The sequence below is a fragment of the Oncorhynchus mykiss genome, chromosome Y (assembly GCF_013265735.2).
Source record: "Oncorhynchus mykiss isolate Arlee chromosome Y, USDA_OmykA_1.1, whole genome shotgun sequence".
NCBI lineage: Eukaryota > Metazoa > Chordata > Actinopteri > Salmoniformes > Salmonidae > Oncorhynchus > Oncorhynchus mykiss.
In genome coordinates, this window is record NC_048593.1 from 2,672,319 (window position 1) to 2,690,575 (window position 18,257).

The following is an 18,257-nucleotide window of genomic DNA, read 5'->3' on the forward strand; positions in this document are numbered from 1 at the left end:
GTTTTTAGTCTCCAAATATCCACTATTTCTAATGTGTCCAAAATATTTGTGATTTTCTTAAGGGCACGGTTATGATAGTTTGTAGAGTGACTTCCTTTACGGTCCATTGAGGTACTTATGTTACAGTCTCCTACCTAAATGATTTGAACATTTGTTGCCTGCAAGTTCAATAAATTGGTATAAATATTTTCGAAGAAGTATGTATCATCCTGATCTGGACCACATAGATTAATCTATTTTTAATCCACTTTCATATTCAAAAAGTAATTCCTGACTATTTGCACATTCAAATCAAAATGTTTGTTAATTAAATCACACCTTTTGAGTTCCTTTGTCCATGACAGAAAATTATTTCACCACCCCATTCCTTTATCCACACAACTTTAAACAGTATATGTTATATTTATTTTCTTTTAGCCACGTAAAGACTGATCTTCTTTAAGTGGCCAAGTTTTATAGTCATGGCCTCTAAACCTTCCAGCTGCCTACTGGACCCTATTCCCCAGTTCTCCTTCCTGTTCTTGGCCCTATGTTGACCATAGTAACTGCTCCCTATCCTCCGGATGTGTACCAAATAAAGTAACAAAGCCTCTCCTGAAAAAGCCTAACCTTCACTCGAAAAAAAATTGAAAAAAAGTTGGCTTATATCGAATCCTCCATTTTTCTCAATATAATTTTTTTTAAAGCTGTTGTGCAGCAACTCACTGCCTTCCTGAAGACAAATAATGCATGCGAAACGCACAAGTCAGACCCCATCCTAGTACTGACACCACACTTTTGAAGGTGGTAAATGACCTTTTAATCGCATCAAACCAAGGCTCTGCATCTGTCCTTGTGCTCCTAGACCTTATGTTGCTTTTGACACAATCAATCACCACATTATTTTGGAGGGATTGGAAACCCTAATTGGTCTTGCCTGGTTTAGATCTTAACTGTCAGAAAGATATCAGTTCATCTAGGTGGATGGTTTGGTGGTAAGTTAAATGGTAAGTTCAGGTGATCCTCAAGGTTCTGTTTTAGGACCACTATTGTTTTCACTATATATTCTACTTCTTGGTGATGTCATTCGGAAACACAATGTCAATTTTCACTGCTATGCGGACGAGACACAGCTAGCTGTACATTTCGATGAAACATGCTTAAGCCCCAAAATGGCCTACCCTGGAAGCCTGTGTTTCAGACATACGGTCTCCACCAGGGGTGCATAGGCACTGGAGTGAAGAATCGAATCGCCCTTGCTGTATCTGCCTGGCAAGTTCCCCTCTCTCCACTGTGCCTATGACTCTATTAGGGGGGCTGAATACCTGGCTTACTAGTGCTCTCCCATGCAATCCCAAGGAGGGGTGCGTCACGTCGTGCCAGGCTTTCGATACACTCGACTGACGTGATCTTCTTGTCCAGTTTAGCACCCCCTCTGGCTTGTGCGGTGGAGGAGATCTTCGTGGGCTATTCTCAGCATTGTCTCAAGGTAGTAAGTTGGTAGTCTGTTGATATCCCTCTAGTGGCATGGGGGCTGTGCTTTGGCAAAGTGGGTAGGGTTATATCCTGCCTGGTTGGCTCTGTCTGTGGGTATCATCGGACCCCGCCACAGTGTCCCCCCCTTGTCTCAGTCTCCAGTATGTGCCAGGGGGCTAGGGTCAGTCTGGTGTAATTCTCATGTCTTATCTGGTGTCCTGTGTAAACTTTAGTATGCTCCCTCTAATTCTCCCATCACTCTCTCTTCCCCCATGCCTCAGGACTACCTGGCCTGACAACTCCTGGCCTGTCCCCGTCCCACCTGGTCGTGCTGCTGATCCAGTTTCTGCTATTTTGCCCATGGCTATGGAACACTGACCTTTCACCAGACATACTACCTTGTTGTGCTGCTGCTTCAGTTTCAACTGATCTGCCTATGGCTATGGATCATGTGTTCACGTGTTCATCGGATGTGCTTCCTTGTCCCGGACCTTCTGTTTTTGACCTTCTCTCCCGCTCTATTACTAGAAAATATTCCTATTCATGAAAATCACAAGTGAAATAGATTGAGACACAACTTAGCCTTTTGTTAATCACCCTGTCATCTCAGATTTTCAAAATATGCTTTACAGCCAAATCTAGACAAGCATTTGTGCAAGTTTATCGATAGCCTAGCATAGCATTTTGTCCAGCTAGCAGCAGGTAACTTGGTCACGGAAATCAGAAAAGCAATCAAATTAAATGGTTTACCTTTGATGAGCTTCGGATGTTTTCAATCACGAGACTCCGAGTTAGATAGCAAATGTTCCTTTTTTCCAAAAATATTATTTTTGTAGGCGAAATAGCTCCATTTGTTCTTCACGTTGGGCTGAGAAATCGCCCGGAAATTGCAGTCACGAAAACGGAAATTAGCTCCATAATATCGACATAAACATGGCAAACGTTGTTTATAATCAATCCTCAAGGTGTTTTTCAAATATCTATTCGATAATATATCCATCGGGACAATTAGTTTTTCAGTAGGACCGATTGGAGTAATGGCTACCTCTGTATTTTACGCGAGAATCTCTCTGGGAACATCAGGTGACCACTTGCGCAATGTAGCCGCCTACGGGTATTCTTCAACGTAAATGCGTAAAACTACGTCACAATGCTGTAGACACCTTCGGGAATACGGAGAAAGAGTAATCTGGTTGATAGCCCATTCACTGCTCAGTAGGGACACATTGGAACGCAGCGCTTTCAAAACATGAGGCACTTCCGGATTGGATTTTTCTCAGGCTTTCGCCTGCAACATCAGTTCTGTTATACTCACAGACAATATTTTTACAGTTTTGGAAACGTTAGAGTGCTTTCTATCCCAAGCTGTCAATTATATGCATATTCTAGCATCTTGTCCTGACAAAATATCTTGTCCTGAAAAAAATATACGTTTTTTTTTCAAAAATAAAAATACTGCCCCCTAGTCACAAAAGGTATTAACTGACTTGCCTAGTTAAATAAAGGTAAAAAATAAAAATAAAATAAAAAAGAGATATGAAAGCTGGTGGTTTATCATAAATCTTCAATATTGGTTATTAAGAAGTTTTAGGTTGTAGTTATTATAGGACCATTTCTCTCTATACCATTTGTTTTTCATATACCTTTGACTATTGGATGTTCTTATAGGCACTATAGTATTGCCAGCCTAATCTAGGGAGTTGATAGGCTTGAAGTCTTAAACAATGCAATGCTTGAAGCACAGCTAAGAGCTGCTGGCAAACGCAGGAATGTGCTGTTTGAATGAATGCTTAACAGCCAGCTGCTGCCTAACACCGCTCAGTCAGACTGGTCTATCAAATATCAAATCATAGACTTAATTATAATATAATAAACACAGAAATACGAGCCTTAAGTCATTAAAATGGTCAAATAAGGAAACAATAATTTAGAAAACAAAACATTCATTATTTCAGTAAAATACGCAACCGTTCCGTATTTTATCTAACGGGTGGCATAAGTCTAAATATTGCTGTTACATTGCACAATCTTATGTCATAATTATGTATAATTCTGGCAAATTAATTACGGTCTTTGTTAGGAAGAAATGGTCTTCACACAGTTTGCAACGAGCCAGGCGGCCCATACTTAAATTTGATTGATTTTAAGAAAGGCATTGATGTTTATGGTTAGGTACACATTGGCACGCAATGACAGTGCTTTTTTCTCGAATGCACTTGTTAAATTATCACCCGTTTTGCGAAGTAGGTCGTGATTCTGTGATAAATTAACAGGCACTGCATTTATTATAAGCAACGCAGGACAAGCTAGACAAACTAGTAATAACTACACATGGTTGATGATCCCCGTCACTAGCTTTAAGCACCAGCTGTCAGAGCAGCTCACAGATTACTGCACCTGTACATAGCCCATCTATAATTTAGCGCAAACAACTACCTCTGCATTTATGTTGCTCCTTTGCACCTCCATTATTTCTATCTCTACTTTGCACATTCTTCCACTGCAAATCTACCATTCCAGTCTTTATTTTTATTTTTTATTATTTTTTTACTTTTTTTGCCTTTACCTCCCTTATCTCACCTCATTTGCTCACATTGTATATAGGCTCATTTTTCTACTGTAGTATTGACTGTATGTTTGTTTTACTCCACGTGTAACTCTGTGTTCTTGTCGAACTGCTTTGCTTTATCTTGGCCAGGTTGCAATTGTAAATGAGAACTTGTTTTCAACTTGCCTACCTGGTTAAATAAAGGTGAAATAACTAGTGATTATGTTAAGATGGATTGTTTTTTCTAAGAAAAGTTTAATACTAGCTAGCAACTTACCGTGCCTCCCTGCTGCACTCGTGGTCAGGTGGTCAGCCATCCACGCAGTCTCCTCGTGGAGTGCAATGTAACCGGCCAATTGTTATGAAAACTTGAAATTGGCCCTAATTACAGTGCCTTGCGAAAGTATTCGGCCCCCTTGAACTTTGCGACCTTTTGCCACATTTCAGGCTTCAAACATAAAGATATAAAACTGTATTTTTTTGTGAAGAATCAACAACAAGTGGGACACAATCATGAAGTGGAACGACATTTATTGGATATTTCAAACTTTTTTAACAAATCAAAAACTGAAAAATTGGGCTTGCAAAATTATTCATCCCCCTTAAGTTAATACTTTGTAGTGCCACCTTTTGCTACGATTACAGCTGTAAGTCGCTTGGGGTATGTCTCTATCAGTTTTGCACATTGAGAGACTGACATTTTTTCCCATTCCTCCTTGCAAAACAGCTCGAGCTCAGTGAGGTTGGATGGAGAGCATTTGTGAACAGCAGTTTTCAGTTCTTTCCACAGATTCTCGATTGGATTCAGGTCTGGACTTTGACTTGGCCATTCTAACACCTGGATATGTTTATTTTGGAACCATTCCATTGTAGATTTTGCTTTATGTTTTGGATCATTGTCTTGTTGGAAGACAAATCTCCGTCCCAATCTCAGGTCTTTTGCAGACTCCATCAGGTTTTCTTCCAGAATGGTCCTGTATTTGGCTCCATCCATCTTCCCATCAATTTTAACCATCTTCCCTGTCCCTGCTGAAGAAAAGCAGGCCCAAACCATGATGCTGCCACCACCATGTTTGACAGTGGGGATGGTGTGTTCAGGGTGATGAGCTGTGTTGCTTTTACGCCAAACATAACGTTTTGCATTGTTGCCAAAAAGTTCAATTTTGGTTTCATCTGACCAGAGCACCTTCTTCCACATGTTTGGTGTGTCTCCCAGGTGGCTTGTGGCAAACTTTAAACAACACTTTTTATGGATATCTTTAAGAAATGGCTTTCTTCTTGCCACTCTTCCATAAAGGCCAGATTTGTGCAATATACGACTGATTGTTGTCCTATGGACAGAGTCTCCCACCTCAGCTGTAGATCTCTGCAGTTCATCCAGAGTGATCATGGGCCTCTTGGCTGCATCTCTGATCAGTCTTCTCCTTATATGAGCTGAAAGTTTATAGGGACTGTCAGGACCCGGTTACGAACCCGGGTCTCCGGAGTGAGAAATAGTCACTCAACCTACTGAGCCACGAATAGTCGGCAGAACCCAGAAGATGAGGCAGACACAGCAGTACTTGAGACGGTGTATTTAATGAAGTAAAAAAGAAGTCCTTCAGGAAAACATGTAACTTCACAACCTCAAAAGGAATTCCACAAGAACAAAGGTAATCCTCCAAGACAAAAAGGTAAATCCACAAGGTGGTAGGAATAGCATAAAAAGCCTCAAAAGATACTCAAAAATAAATAAACAAGAACAAAAAAACAGAATTCCACAAGAGAGTCCACCGGGATCAACAAGCGTTCACAGAATACTAGGGCTGGGTGCTAACATACAAACACAGAGCAAAGAACTGAGGAAAACTAAGGGTTTAAATACAATCAGGGGAAACGAGGCACAGGTGCAAATAATAATGGGGATCAAGGGAAAACAAAAGGTCAAAAAGCACAATGGGGGCATCTAGTGACCAAAAACCGGAACAACCCTGGCCAAATCCTGACAGAATCCCCCCCCTAGGAACGGCTCCTGACGTTCCTACCAGCTCTCTCGGGGTGGAGGGCCCTGAACCGACGAATGAGGTCAGGGTCCAGTATGTCTTTGGCAGGAACCCAGGAGCGCTCCTCGGGACCGTAGCCTTCCCAGTCCACCAGATACTGCCAGGACCGCTGCACCCGGCGGGAATCCAGTATCCGATGGACGGTATAAGCCGGCTGGCCTCCAATGACACGAGGCGGAGGGGGAGGTCTGTCTGCCGGGACAAGGGGAGAAAAAACAACAGGTTTTAATAAGGAAATGTGAAACGTGGGATTAATCTTAAGGGATCTGGGTAAGTGTAGGCGATAAGAAACTGGGTTAACTCTCCTGGCAACCTTAAAGGGACCGATGTATTTTTGGGACAGCTTGCGAGACTCCACCCGTAGTGGTAAGTCTCTTGTGGAGAGCCAGACTCTCTGGCCGGGGCGCAGGGTAGGCCCGGGACGGCGACGTCTGTTGGCTTGTTGTTGGTACCTCTGTGAGGAACGCATAAGATTAAGACGGGTCTTCCTCCACATAAGCCGACAGCGTCTGACGAACTTCAAGGCTGAAAGCACTCTGACTTCTGCCTCCTGGTCCGGGAACAATGGAGGGGCATAGCCAAACTGACACTCGTGCGGGGACATACCAGTGGAGGAGGAGCGCAAGGTGTTGTGCGCGTATTCGGCCCAAACAATGAAGGACGACCATGTGGACGGGTTGTTACGAGTCATACATCGGAGGGTGGTTTCCAGCTCTTGATTCATCCTCTCTGTTTGACCGTTGGACTCCGGATGGTACCCTGAAGATAGACTGGCAGAAGCCCCCATGAGTTGGCAGAAGGCCTTCCAAAACCTTGAGGCGAACTGGGGACCTCTGTCAGAAACCATATCTTGAGGAATGCCGAAGACTCGGAACACATGATTAATTACCAACTCAGCAGTTTCCTTGGCAGAAGGTAACTTAGTCAGAGGGACGAACCTGGCCGCCTTAGAAAACCTGTCGATTATGACTAGGATAGTAGTATTGCCATGGGATGGAGGAAGGCCAGTAATAAAGTCCAACGAGATATGGGACCAGGGTCTGTGGGGAACAGGTAAAGGGTGAAGGAGTCCTTGAGGGCGGAGGTGAGAAGATTTGCCCTGGCAGCACACAGGGCAGGCATTGACGAAAGTGGCAACGTCTTCTCTTATGGTAGGCCACCAGAACTTACGCTGGATGAACTCCAAGGTGCGACCTACGCCCGGGTGACAGGTGAGGCGAGAGGAGTGCCCCCACAGAAGGACCTGAGTCCTCACTGCCTTGGGGACAAACAACCGATTGGCAGGGCCTCCTTTCGGGTCCGGTTCGATAGCTTGAGCTTGTCTCACGGTATCCTCAACTTGCCACGAGATCGGAGCCACGATCTTAGCAGCAGGAAGTCAGGCATGTCCGTGTCATCTCGAATGGCAGGAGCGTAGACTCGGGACAGGGCATCCGGTTTGAGATTCTTCGACCCGGGCCGATAGGTGAGGATAAACTGGAATCGATTGAAGAAAAGAGACCATCTAGCTTGTCTAGAGTTCAACCGCTTCGCCTGCTGGATATACTCCAGATTTTTGTGGTCCGTAAGCACTTGAAACGGGTGAGAAGCCCCCTCGAGCCAGTGTCTCCATTCCTTCAATGCCATCTTAACCGCTAGGAGTTCACGATCCCCCACATCGTAGTTCCTCTCAGCCGGGGTAAGCCGGTGTGAGAAGAAAGCGCACGGATGAAGCTTCTTGTCTTCACCCCTCTGAGACAGGACAGCTCCAACACCAACCTCTGAGGCGTCTACCTCCACCACAAACGGTTCATCCGTAGTCGGTAGTATCAGGATGGGAGCAGAGAGGACGCGCTGCTTGAGTCCTTGGAAGGCCGTCTCAGCTTCTCTTCCCCACAAAAACCTTGCATTGCCACCCTTGGTTAAAGCTGAGAGAGGGGCTGCCACCAAGCTGAAGTTCTTGATGAACTTGCGGTAAAAGTTTGTGAAGCCCAGGAAACGCTGAACTTCCTTAACGGATTTGGGGGTGGGCCAATCCGCTACCGCCCCTACCTTCCTGGGGTCCATTTGGACTCGACCGGGTTCCACTACAAATCCCAGGAATTGTACTCGGGATGAATGGAATTCACATTTTTCCGGCTTAACGTACAGATGGCTGTCTAGGAGGCGTTTGAGTACTTGTCTGACATGCTTTGTGTGTTCTTGAAGAGAGCTCGAAAAGATGAGGATGTCATCCAAGTAAACGAACACAAATATGTTAAGCATATCCCTAAGCACATCGTTTATGAGCGCTTGGAACACCGCTGGGGCGTTGGTCAGGCCGAAGGGCATCACCAAGTATTCATAGTGACCAGTAGGCGTGTTGAAAGCGGTCTTCCACTCGTCACCAGGTCTGATCCGCACAAGATGGTATGCGTTCCGCAGGTCAAGCTTAGTGAAAACAACTGCTTCCTGGAGCAGCTCGAAGGCTGTGGCCATAAGGGGTAGCGGGTAACGGTTACGGACGGTTATGGCATTGAGTCCCCGGTAGTCGATGCAAGGACGTAATCCACCGTCTTTCTTGGCCACAAAGAAAAACCCTGCTCCCGCCGGGGAGGTGGATGGACGCATGAGGCCTGCTTCCAGAGCGTCCTTGATGTAGGTATCCATAGCAGCTCGTTCGGGTGGAGATAGGGAAAAGATCCGACCCCTGGGGGGGCAAGTGCCCGGAAACAGTTCGATGGGGCAATCATAAGGTCTATGGGGTGGTAGCATGGTGGCCCTCTGTTTGCTAAATACCAGTTTGAGGTCATGGTAACACTCGGGAACTCGGGTCAGGTCGATGGATTCTAAAGACTCGGGAGTAGAACTCGGGGAATTCGAGAAAATACAAGTAGCTTGGCACGTAGGACCCCACTGCTTGATAGTGCCCACAGACCAGTCGATGTGAGGGTTATGGCTGTGAAGCCAGGGGTATCCAAGGACGAGAGGGAACTCGGAACAGGAGATCAAATGAAAGTTCGTCAATTCCTGGTGTTGTGAAACTGAAAGTCGCAAGGAGGTAGTGACATGAGTGACAAGTCCAGATCCCAAAGGGCTTCCATCCAATGTAGTAACCCTCATGGGGTCACTTAGAGGTTCAGAGGGAACGCCATTCTCCTTCGCCCAGACACCATCCATGAAGTTACCTGCGGCTCCAGAGTCTACCAAGGCTTGAAGGTGAAGCTTGTGGTTGTCCCAGGAAAGGGTGACTGGAATGAGCAGACGGGAGTTGGACGGATGGGAGGAGGTTATGTTTCCCGTTACAGTTCCCCCCGGTCTGTACGGGACAGAGCGTTTCCCTGGAGCCCGGGACACGTGGAACGGAAATGGCCCGGTTTGCCGCAATATAGACAGCGTCGCTCCCTCATCCGGCGGTCTCTCTCAGCCTGGGAGATACGTCCAATCTGCATGGGTTCCGGTGGAGCCAGCGAGGATAAAGGTGGGGACTCGGAGCTGGGACTGATAGGGGCTAGAGGTCTACGGTTGAGTTCTCTCTCTCTCAGACGCTGGTCAATGCGTGAGGCCAACTTGATCAGGGACTCGAGATTGTCCGGTGGTTCCCGAGTGGCCAGTTCATCTTGGATAGTGTCGGAAAGGCCTTTCAGAAAGCACACCGTGAGCACCTCGTTGTTCCAGCCACTCACTGCTGCTACCGTGCGGAACTGGATGGCATAGTCCGTCACGCTGCGCCGACCTTGGTGGAGAGTCAGGAGCTGTTTGGCTGAGTCAGGACCACTGCTTGGGCCTTGAAACACTCGTTTGAATTCCTCAGCAAAGGCAGAGTAGCTGGCACAGCAGGAATTATGGGCATCCCACACAGCAGTAGCCCAGGCCAGGGCTTTTTCTGACAGCAGGGTGATGATATATGCGATCTTAGACCGGTCGGTGGGGAACGACGAGGGTTGCAGCTCGAAGGAGAGAGAACATTGGGTGAGAAACCCTTTACAAGCACTTGGATCACCTGAGAACCGTTGGGGAGGTGGAAGACGAGGTTCAGCCAGGGGGTTAACTGCCATGGGTACGTGAATCTGAGGTACTGGGACAGGAACTGTTGCCGGGGTAAGTCGATCAGATATCTGCTTTATGGAAGTCAGCATCTCCGACAGAAGATGAGAATGTCTAGCCATTAAGGCCTCTTGCTGAACCAGGGCGGCTTCGTGGCGTTGGACAGTCTCCTGGTGGTGGGACAGCATGGCAACAAGGTCCTGGGAACTGGCTGCCTCTGGGTTCATTTTTGGCTCTGTGTTTCTGTCAGGACCCGGTTACGAACCCGGGTCTCCGGAGTGAGAAATAGTCACTTAACCTACTGAGCCACGAATAGTCGGCAGAACCCAGAAGATGAGGCAGACACAGCAGTACTTGAGACGGTGTATTTAATGAAGTAAAAAAGAAGTCCTTCAGGAAAACATGTAACTTCACAACCTCAAAAGGAATTCCATAAGAACAAAGGTAATCCTCCAAGACAAAAAGGTAAATCCACAAGGTGGTAGGAATAGCATAAAAAGCCTCAAAAGATACTCAAAAATAAATAAACAAGAACAAAAAAACAGAATTCCACAAGAGAGTCCACCGGGATCAACAAGCGTTCACAGAATACTAGGGCTGGGTGCTAACATACAAACACAGAGCAAAGAACTGAGGAAAACTAAGGGTTTAAATACAATCAGGGGAAACGAGGCACAGGTGCAAATAATAATGGGGATCAAGGGAAAACAAAAGGTCAAAAAGCACAATGGGGGCATCTAGTGACCAAAAACCGGAACAACCCTGGCCAAATCCTGACAGGGACGGCCAGGTCTTGGTAGATTTGCAGTGGTCTGATACTCCTTCCATTTCAATATTATCGCTTGCACAGTGCTCCTTGGGATGTTTAAAGCTTGGGAAATATTTTTGTATCCAAATCCGGCTTTAAACTTCTTCACAACAGTATCTCGGACCTGCCTGGTGTGTTCCTTGTTCTTCATGATGCTCTCTGCGCTTTTGACGGACCTCTGAGACTATCACAGTGCAGGTGCATTTATACGGAGACTTGATTACACACAGGTGGATTGTATTTATCATCATTAGTCATTTAGGTCAACATTGGATCATTCAGAGATCCTCACTGAACTTCTGGAGAGAGTTTGCTGCACTGAAAGTAAAGGGGCTGAATAATTTTGCACGCCCAATTTTTCAGTTTTTGATTTGTTAAGAAAGTTTGAAATATCCAATAAATGTCGTCCCACTTGTTGTTGATTCTTCACAAAAAAATACAGTTTTATATCTTTATGTTTGAAGCCTGAAATGTGGCAAATGGTCGCAAAGTTCAAGGGGGCCGAATACTTTCGCAAGGCACTGTAAATCGGCCATGCCGATTAATCTGTTGACCTCTAGTTCACACACACCAACAGTCACGAAGATGGCACGACAACATGTTTTCCTCCTGAGGAGGCTGAAAAGATTGGGCGTGGGCCATAAGATCCTCAGAAAGTTCTACAGCTGCACCATTGAGAGCATCTTGAAATCAACAACTGTGTAGGTTAGGCCTAATATACACTACATGACCAAAAGTATGTGGACCTCGCTATGTGCACGGGGACAGTGTCATGCTGAAACAAACTGTTGCCACAAAGTTGGAAGCACAGAATAATCTATAATGTTATTGTATGCTGTGGTGTTACGATTTCCCTTCACTGGAGCTAAGGGGCCTAGCCCAAACCAAACAGCCCCATACCACTATTCCTCCACCACCAAACTTTACAGTTGGCACGATGGTGAAGCGTGATTTATCACTCCAGAGAACGCATTTCCACTGCTCCTGAGTCCAATGGCGGCGAGCTTTACACCACTCCAGCCGATGCTTGGCATTGCGCATGTTGATCTTAGGCTTGTGTGCGGCTGACGTTGCTTCCAGAGGCAGTTTGTAACCCTGTAATGAGTGTTGCAAATGAGGACATGGGTTTCGTGCTTCAGCACTTGGCTGTCGCGTTCTGTGAGCTTGTGTGGCCTACCATTTTGTGGCTGAGTCGTTGTTGCTCATAGACATTTCCACTTCACAATAACAGCACTTACAGTTGACTGGGTTAGCTTGAGTCTGGAACCAACAGGACCCTAAACAGCTTCTACCCCCAAGCAATAAGACTGCTAAATAGTTAACCAATAGCTACCCAGAGTATCTGCATTGACATTTTTGAACAAACTATTTTGACTCATCACATATGCTGCTGTTACTGTTTATTATCTATCCTGTTGCCTAGTCACTTAATCCCTACCTATATGTAGATATCTACCTCAATTACATTGTATCCATGTCTCCTAGACGTTGCCGGTCTACTAACCACCGGTCCTGGTAACCCATCATGACACACCTGGACTTCATCACACCCTGATTACTTCCCCTTTATCCAGGGCTTCGTTGTATCACCCATTAGGTAGTATTTTTCATCTTTAGACGCTATTCCTGGTTTTGTGTTCACTTTGTTCCTTCCTATTAAACTCACCGACTGCAGCTGCTTCCTGAGTTTTCATTACTCATTGTGTATTTATTCCTTGTGTTACTATTTCTCTTTTTTTTTCTCTGCATTGTTGGGAAGGGCCCGTAAGTATTTCACTGTTAGTATACATGCACCTGTTTATGAAGCACGTGACAAATAACACTTGATTTGAGGTTAAAATAGGCTTAATTAAATCACTATGGAATCCTATCACTTGTAGAAGCTAATCTAGGGGATGCTCTGACATATGTCACAATTTAGTGAGGTCTGTCAATGTTATGGTGAATACATTACAGTGTATGGAAATACAAGACTGGCTTTTGTGATTGGTGCTAAAACAACTATATAATAGACATAACCTGGAATGTTCTCTTTACATTACATTGAAATAAAAACAAGCATTATTTGGATGAGCATTTATTCTGTTCTGTCTGACTGTGTCTCTCCCTCACTCCCTTCCTCCCGAGTGGCACAGTAATCTAAGGCATTGCATCTCAGTGCTAGAGGCGTCACTACAGACACCCTGGTTCGAATCGAGGCTGTATCACAAGCGTCTGTAATTGGGAGTCCCATAGGGCGGCACACAATTGGCTCAGCGTCGTCCGTGTTTGGCTGGTGTAGGACGTCATTGGAAATAAGAATTTGTTCTTAACCAACTTGCCAAGTTAAACAAAGGTTAAATAAATCAAAAATAAAGGTTTGCCCCCCCCCCCACCTTGTTCATTCTCTGTTTCATTCTCTCAGTCTCTCTCCTTATCTGAAGAGTGATAACAGCGGGAAGTGTAAGTGTATCTCAGTAGGTGCAACAGTGGGAAGTGTAAGTGTATCTCAGTAGGTGTAACAGTGGGAAGTGTAAGTGTATCTCAGTAGGTGTAACAGTGTGAAGTGTAAGTGTATCTCAGTAGGTGCAACAGTGGGAAGTGTAAGTGTATCTCAGTAGGTGTAACAGTGGGAAGTGTAAGTGTATCTCAGTAGGTGTAACAGTGTGAAGTGTAAGTGTATCTCAGTAGGTGTAACAGTGGGAAGTGTAAGTGTATCTCAGTAGTTGTAACAGTGGGAAGTGTAAGTGTATCTCAGTAGGTGTAACAGTGGGAAGTGTAAGTGTAAGTGTATCTCAGTATGTGTAACAGTGGGAAGTGTAAGTGTATCTCAGTAGGTGTAACAGTGGGAAGTGTAAGTGTATCTCAGTAGGTGCAACAGTGGGAAGTGTAAGTGTATCTCAGTAGGTGTAACAGTGGGAAGTGTAAGTGTATCTCAGTAGGTGTAACAGTGGGAAGTGTAAGTGTATCTCAGTAGGTGTAACAGTGGGAAGTGTAAGTGTATCTCAGTAGGTGTAACAGTGGGAAGTGTAAGTGTATCTCAGTAGGTGTAACAGTGGGAAGTGTAAGTGTATCTCAGTAGTTGTAACAGTGGGAAGTGTAAGTGTATCTCAGTAGGTGTAACAGTGGGAAGTGTAAGTGTAAGTGTATCTCAGTAGGTGTAACAGTGTGAAGTGTAAGTGTATCTCAGTAGGTGTAACAGTGGGAAGTGTAAGTGTATCTCAGTAGGTGCAACAGTGGGAAGTGTAAGTGTATCTCAGTAGGTGCAACAGTGGGAAGTGTAAGTGTATCTCAGTAGGTGTAACAGTGTGAAGTGTAAGTGTATCTCAGTAGGTGCAACAGTGGGAAGTGTAAGTGTATCTCAGTAGTTGTAACAGTGGGAAGTGTAAGTGTATCTCAGTAGGTGTAACAGTGTGAAGTGTAAGTGTATCTCAGTAGGTGTAACAGTGGGAAGTGTAAGTGTATCTCAGTAGGTGTAACAGTGGGAAGTGTAAGTGTATCTCAGTAGGTGCAACAGTGGGAAGTGTAAGTGTATCTCAGTAGGTGTAACAGTGGGAAGTGTAAGTGTATCTCAGTAGGTGTAACAGTGTGAAGTGTAAGTGTATCTCAGTAGGTGTAACAGTGTGAAGTGTAAGTGTATCTCAGTAGGTGTAACAGCGGGAAGTGTAAGTGTATCTCAGTAGTTGTAACAGTGGGAAGTGTAAGTGTATCTCAGTAGTTGTAACAGTGTGAAGTGTAAGTGTATCTCAGTAGGTGTAACAGTGTGAAGTGTAAGTGTATCTCAGTAGGTGTAACAGTGTGAAGTGTAAGTGTATCTCAGTAGGTGTAACAGTGTGAAGTGTAAGTGTATCTCAGTAGGTGTAACAGTGTGAAGTGTAAGTGTATCTCAGTAGGTGTAACAGTGTGAAGTGTAAGTGTATCTCAGTAGGTGTAACAGTGTGAAGTGTAAGTGTATCTCAGTAGGTGTAACAGTGTGAAGTGTAAGTGTATCTCAGTAGGTGTAACAGTGGGAAGTGTAAGTGTATCTCAGTAGGTGTAACAGTGTGAAGTGTAAGTGTATCTCAGTAGGTGTAACAGTGGGAAGTGTAAGTGTATCTCAGTAGGTGTAACAGTGGGAAGTGTAAGTGTATCTCAGTAGGTGCAACAGTGGGAAGTGTAAGTGTATCTCAGTAGGTGCAACAGTGGGAAGTGTAAGTGTATCTCAGTAGGTGTAACAGTGTGAAGTGTAAGTGTATCTCAGTAGGTGTAACAGTGGGAAGTGTAAGTGTATCTCAGTAGGTGTAACAGTGGGAAGTGTAAGTGTATCTCAGTAGGTGTAACAGTGTGAAGTGTAAGTGTATCTCAGTAGGTGTAACAGTGTGAAGTGTAAGTGTATCTCAGTAGGTGTAACAGTGTGAAGTGTAAGTGTATCTCAGTAGGTGTAACAGTGGGAAGTGTAAGTGTATCTCAGTAGGTGTAACAGTGGGAAGTGTAAGTGTATCTCAGTAGTTGTAACAGTGGGAAGTGTAAGTGTATCTCAGTAGTTGTAACAGTGGGAAGTGTAAGTGTATCTCAGTAGGTGTAACAGTGTGAAGTGTAAGTGTATCTCAGTAGTTGTAACAGTGGGAAGTGTAAGTGTATCTCAGTAGGTGTAACAGTGGGAAGTGTAAGTGTATCTCAGTAGGTCAACCCAGAACCTGTTCCTGCAGGATACACACAAACACACAAACAGCAGTCTACAGAGAGTGGATGTGTGTAGGTCAGCCTCCTCAGCCCAGAGAGGAAGATCAATGTGTTTGCCTAAAATAAAGAGCCTAAAATACTCAGAAAAAGAGGGATGGAAGAAGGGAGAGAGAGTGAGAGAGAGAGAGAGGAGGGAGTGGGAGGAAGCAAAACATGAGAATGAGAAAATAGGTGAGGGAATGAGGGAGAGGGGAGAGAGAGAGAATAAGAGACTGAAAGAGAGTCAGATGAAGAGAGACAAAGAGACCATCACACACCTTTGTCAGTCCTGGTGATGAGGAGATCCTGAGGCTCTAGAACATGCATCTGCTTCACCACCATGGTCTTATCAAACACCTGCACTGGGGGCAGGACCTGGGCGTCTACCAACACAACACATTGGTCTATTGGTCATTCCATATGCAGCGCTCAGGATCTTACTAACTATTGATGAAAACACTGACTGATGTCGTTGCTGCAATAATAAAAACATTGCCTGAAATAGTAGGCTGAATTAAATGATTTCAGTTTATTGAACACTAAGAAGTTGTAGCACTGAATGGGGAGAATTGACCGTGTTACACTCACCTGGGTTTGAAAGAAGTGGATCAACAGCTGAAATATAGGGAAAGTATAATGTTTAGAGATTCATTTTATGATGACATCAATGCTGACTGAATCATTGACATTCAAGTGATAATTGAATAATGCATATGACAGTTATAATAAAATAGTCCACTAATTATAAAGCGCATTTCATTCTATAACCTCAGTGTGTGTGTATATGTGTGTGATGACCTCACCATCTATCATCATGACCCCTGCTGCTTCCGTGGCGACCAACAGAGACTGACCCCAGGAGTCAGCACACACTGTCTCATAGGAAAACGTACTGCAGAACGACTGGGACTCCCAAGGCTGCAGCACACAAACACACACAAAAAGGACATCATAGCATAACCACAAACACATAGTTACAAGTATATCAACTGGCGTCTACATTATGTTACAATGCATACTACAACAGAATGTGTCACACAGTTAGTAAATCTGTTATTATGGCATGGTGATCCACTAGGCCTCAGTGAGAAAAAAGTAGTGCATGGTAAAGGTTGACAAGGAAACAGGGCTCGGTTTATGGTAGGAATGGGAGTTAAGATCTAGAGTCAAGTTCGGGACAGGATCAACAGTCCACAGGTACGGGCAGTACAGGAATAGTTCAAAACAGAGTTTTTTTTGGTGGAAGTGTGTCACTTGTACAGCATTTCATAAAATCAACAACTGTGTAGGTTAGGCCTAATATACACTACATGACCAAAAGTATGTGGACCTCGCTATGTGCACGGGGACAGTGTCATGCTGAAACAAACTGTTGCCACAAAGTTGGAAGCACAGAATAATCTATAATGTTATTGTATGCTGTGGTGTTACGATTTCCCTTCACTGGAGCTAAGGGGCCTAGCCCAAACCAAACAGCCCCATACCACTATTCCTCCACCACCAAACTTTACAGTTGGCACGATGGTGAAGCGTGATTTATCACTCCAGAGAACGCATTTCCACTGCTCCTGAGTCCAATGGCGGCGAGCTTTACACCACTCCAGCCGATGCTTGGCATTGCGCATGGTGATCTTAGGCTTGTGTGCGGCTGACGTTGCTTCCAGAGGCAGTTTGTAACCCTGTAATGAGTGTTGCAAATGAGGACATGGGTTTCGTGCTTCAGCACTTGGCTGTCGCGTTCTGTGAGCTTGTGTGGCCTACCATTTTGTGGCTGAGTCGTTGTTGCTCATAGACATTTCCACTTCACAATAACAGCACTTACAGTTGACTGGGTTAGCTCTAGCAGGGCAGAAATTTGACAAACAGACTTCTTGGAAAGGTGGCATCCTATGATGGTGCCACGTTGAAAGTGACTGAGCTCTTCAGTAAGGCCATTCTACTGCCAACGTTTGTCTATGGAGATTGCATGGCTGTGTGCTCAATTTTATACAACGGGTGTAGCTGAAATAGCCAAATCCACTAATTTGATGGTGTGTTCACATACTTTTCTACGTCAGTAGGCTAAATGATGAAGCCTCCAATAGATTAATTGCAATGTCTTGTTGCAGCCAAGGACCCATCACTAACATTAAAGCCAAGGAAAGAGCGGTGTTTTAGAAACATTTTATGGAGTTGTCTTTGAAAACGTAGGAACCGAGTACACAGCTTGTAAAAAAATTGTGCGGTTTAAACAAATAGGCTACCATCCGGAGAGCGGGAAAAGCGGGCTGAAGGACATAGCTGCTCTACTCTTGACTACGGTCAAGCCCAATTGTTCACGTTTTCAACTAAACCTGCGGTGAAGAATGAAAAAAAAATAGATTGACTTATGCAGTAGCCTACTGTTGTACAAAATTTGTTTTATGTTCATGTTGTTAATGATCCAAGAGCTCAGTTAATCCGTAGCATTGTGACAATGATCTTAGGGCTATTGGCAAACACAATGTAAGTCATTAAATGTACAGTGCCTTGCGAAAGTATTCGGCCCCCTTGAATTTTGCGACCTTTTGCCACATGTCAGGCTTCAAACATAAAGATATAAAACTGTATTTTTTTGTGAAGAATCAACAACAAGTGGGACACAATCATGAAGTGGAACGACATTTATTGGATATTTCAAACTTTTTTAACAAATCAAAAACTGAAAAATTGGGCGTGCAAAATGATTCAGCCCCCTTAA

The 18,257-nt window shown here is 44.6% G+C and overlaps 1 protein-coding gene across 9 annotated transcripts in view; it reads right to left on the reverse strand.

Annotated features, from left to right (window-relative positions):
• The window catches only part of LOC110509517 (GTPase-activating Rap/Ran-GAP domain-like protein 3), a 178,578-nt gene that overhangs the window by 28,334 nt on the left and 131,987 nt on the right, over positions 1–18,257 (reverse strand). For all 9 annotated transcript variants that reach the window (XR_005040445.1, XM_021590431.2, XM_021590428.2 and 6 more), the window contains 3 exons: positions 16,342–16,456; positions 16,127–16,153; positions 15,817–15,921 (listed from right to left, as the gene is read on the reverse strand). Coding sequence is in view for 8 of the 9 variants with exons in the window: in XM_021590431.2 (XP_021446106.2) it covers positions 15,817–15,921; positions 16,127–16,153; positions 16,342–16,456 (247 nt within the window). In the remaining variant the exon portion in view is untranslated. The remainder of the gene's footprint in view (positions 1–15,816; positions 15,922–16,126; positions 16,154–16,341; positions 16,457–18,257) is intronic.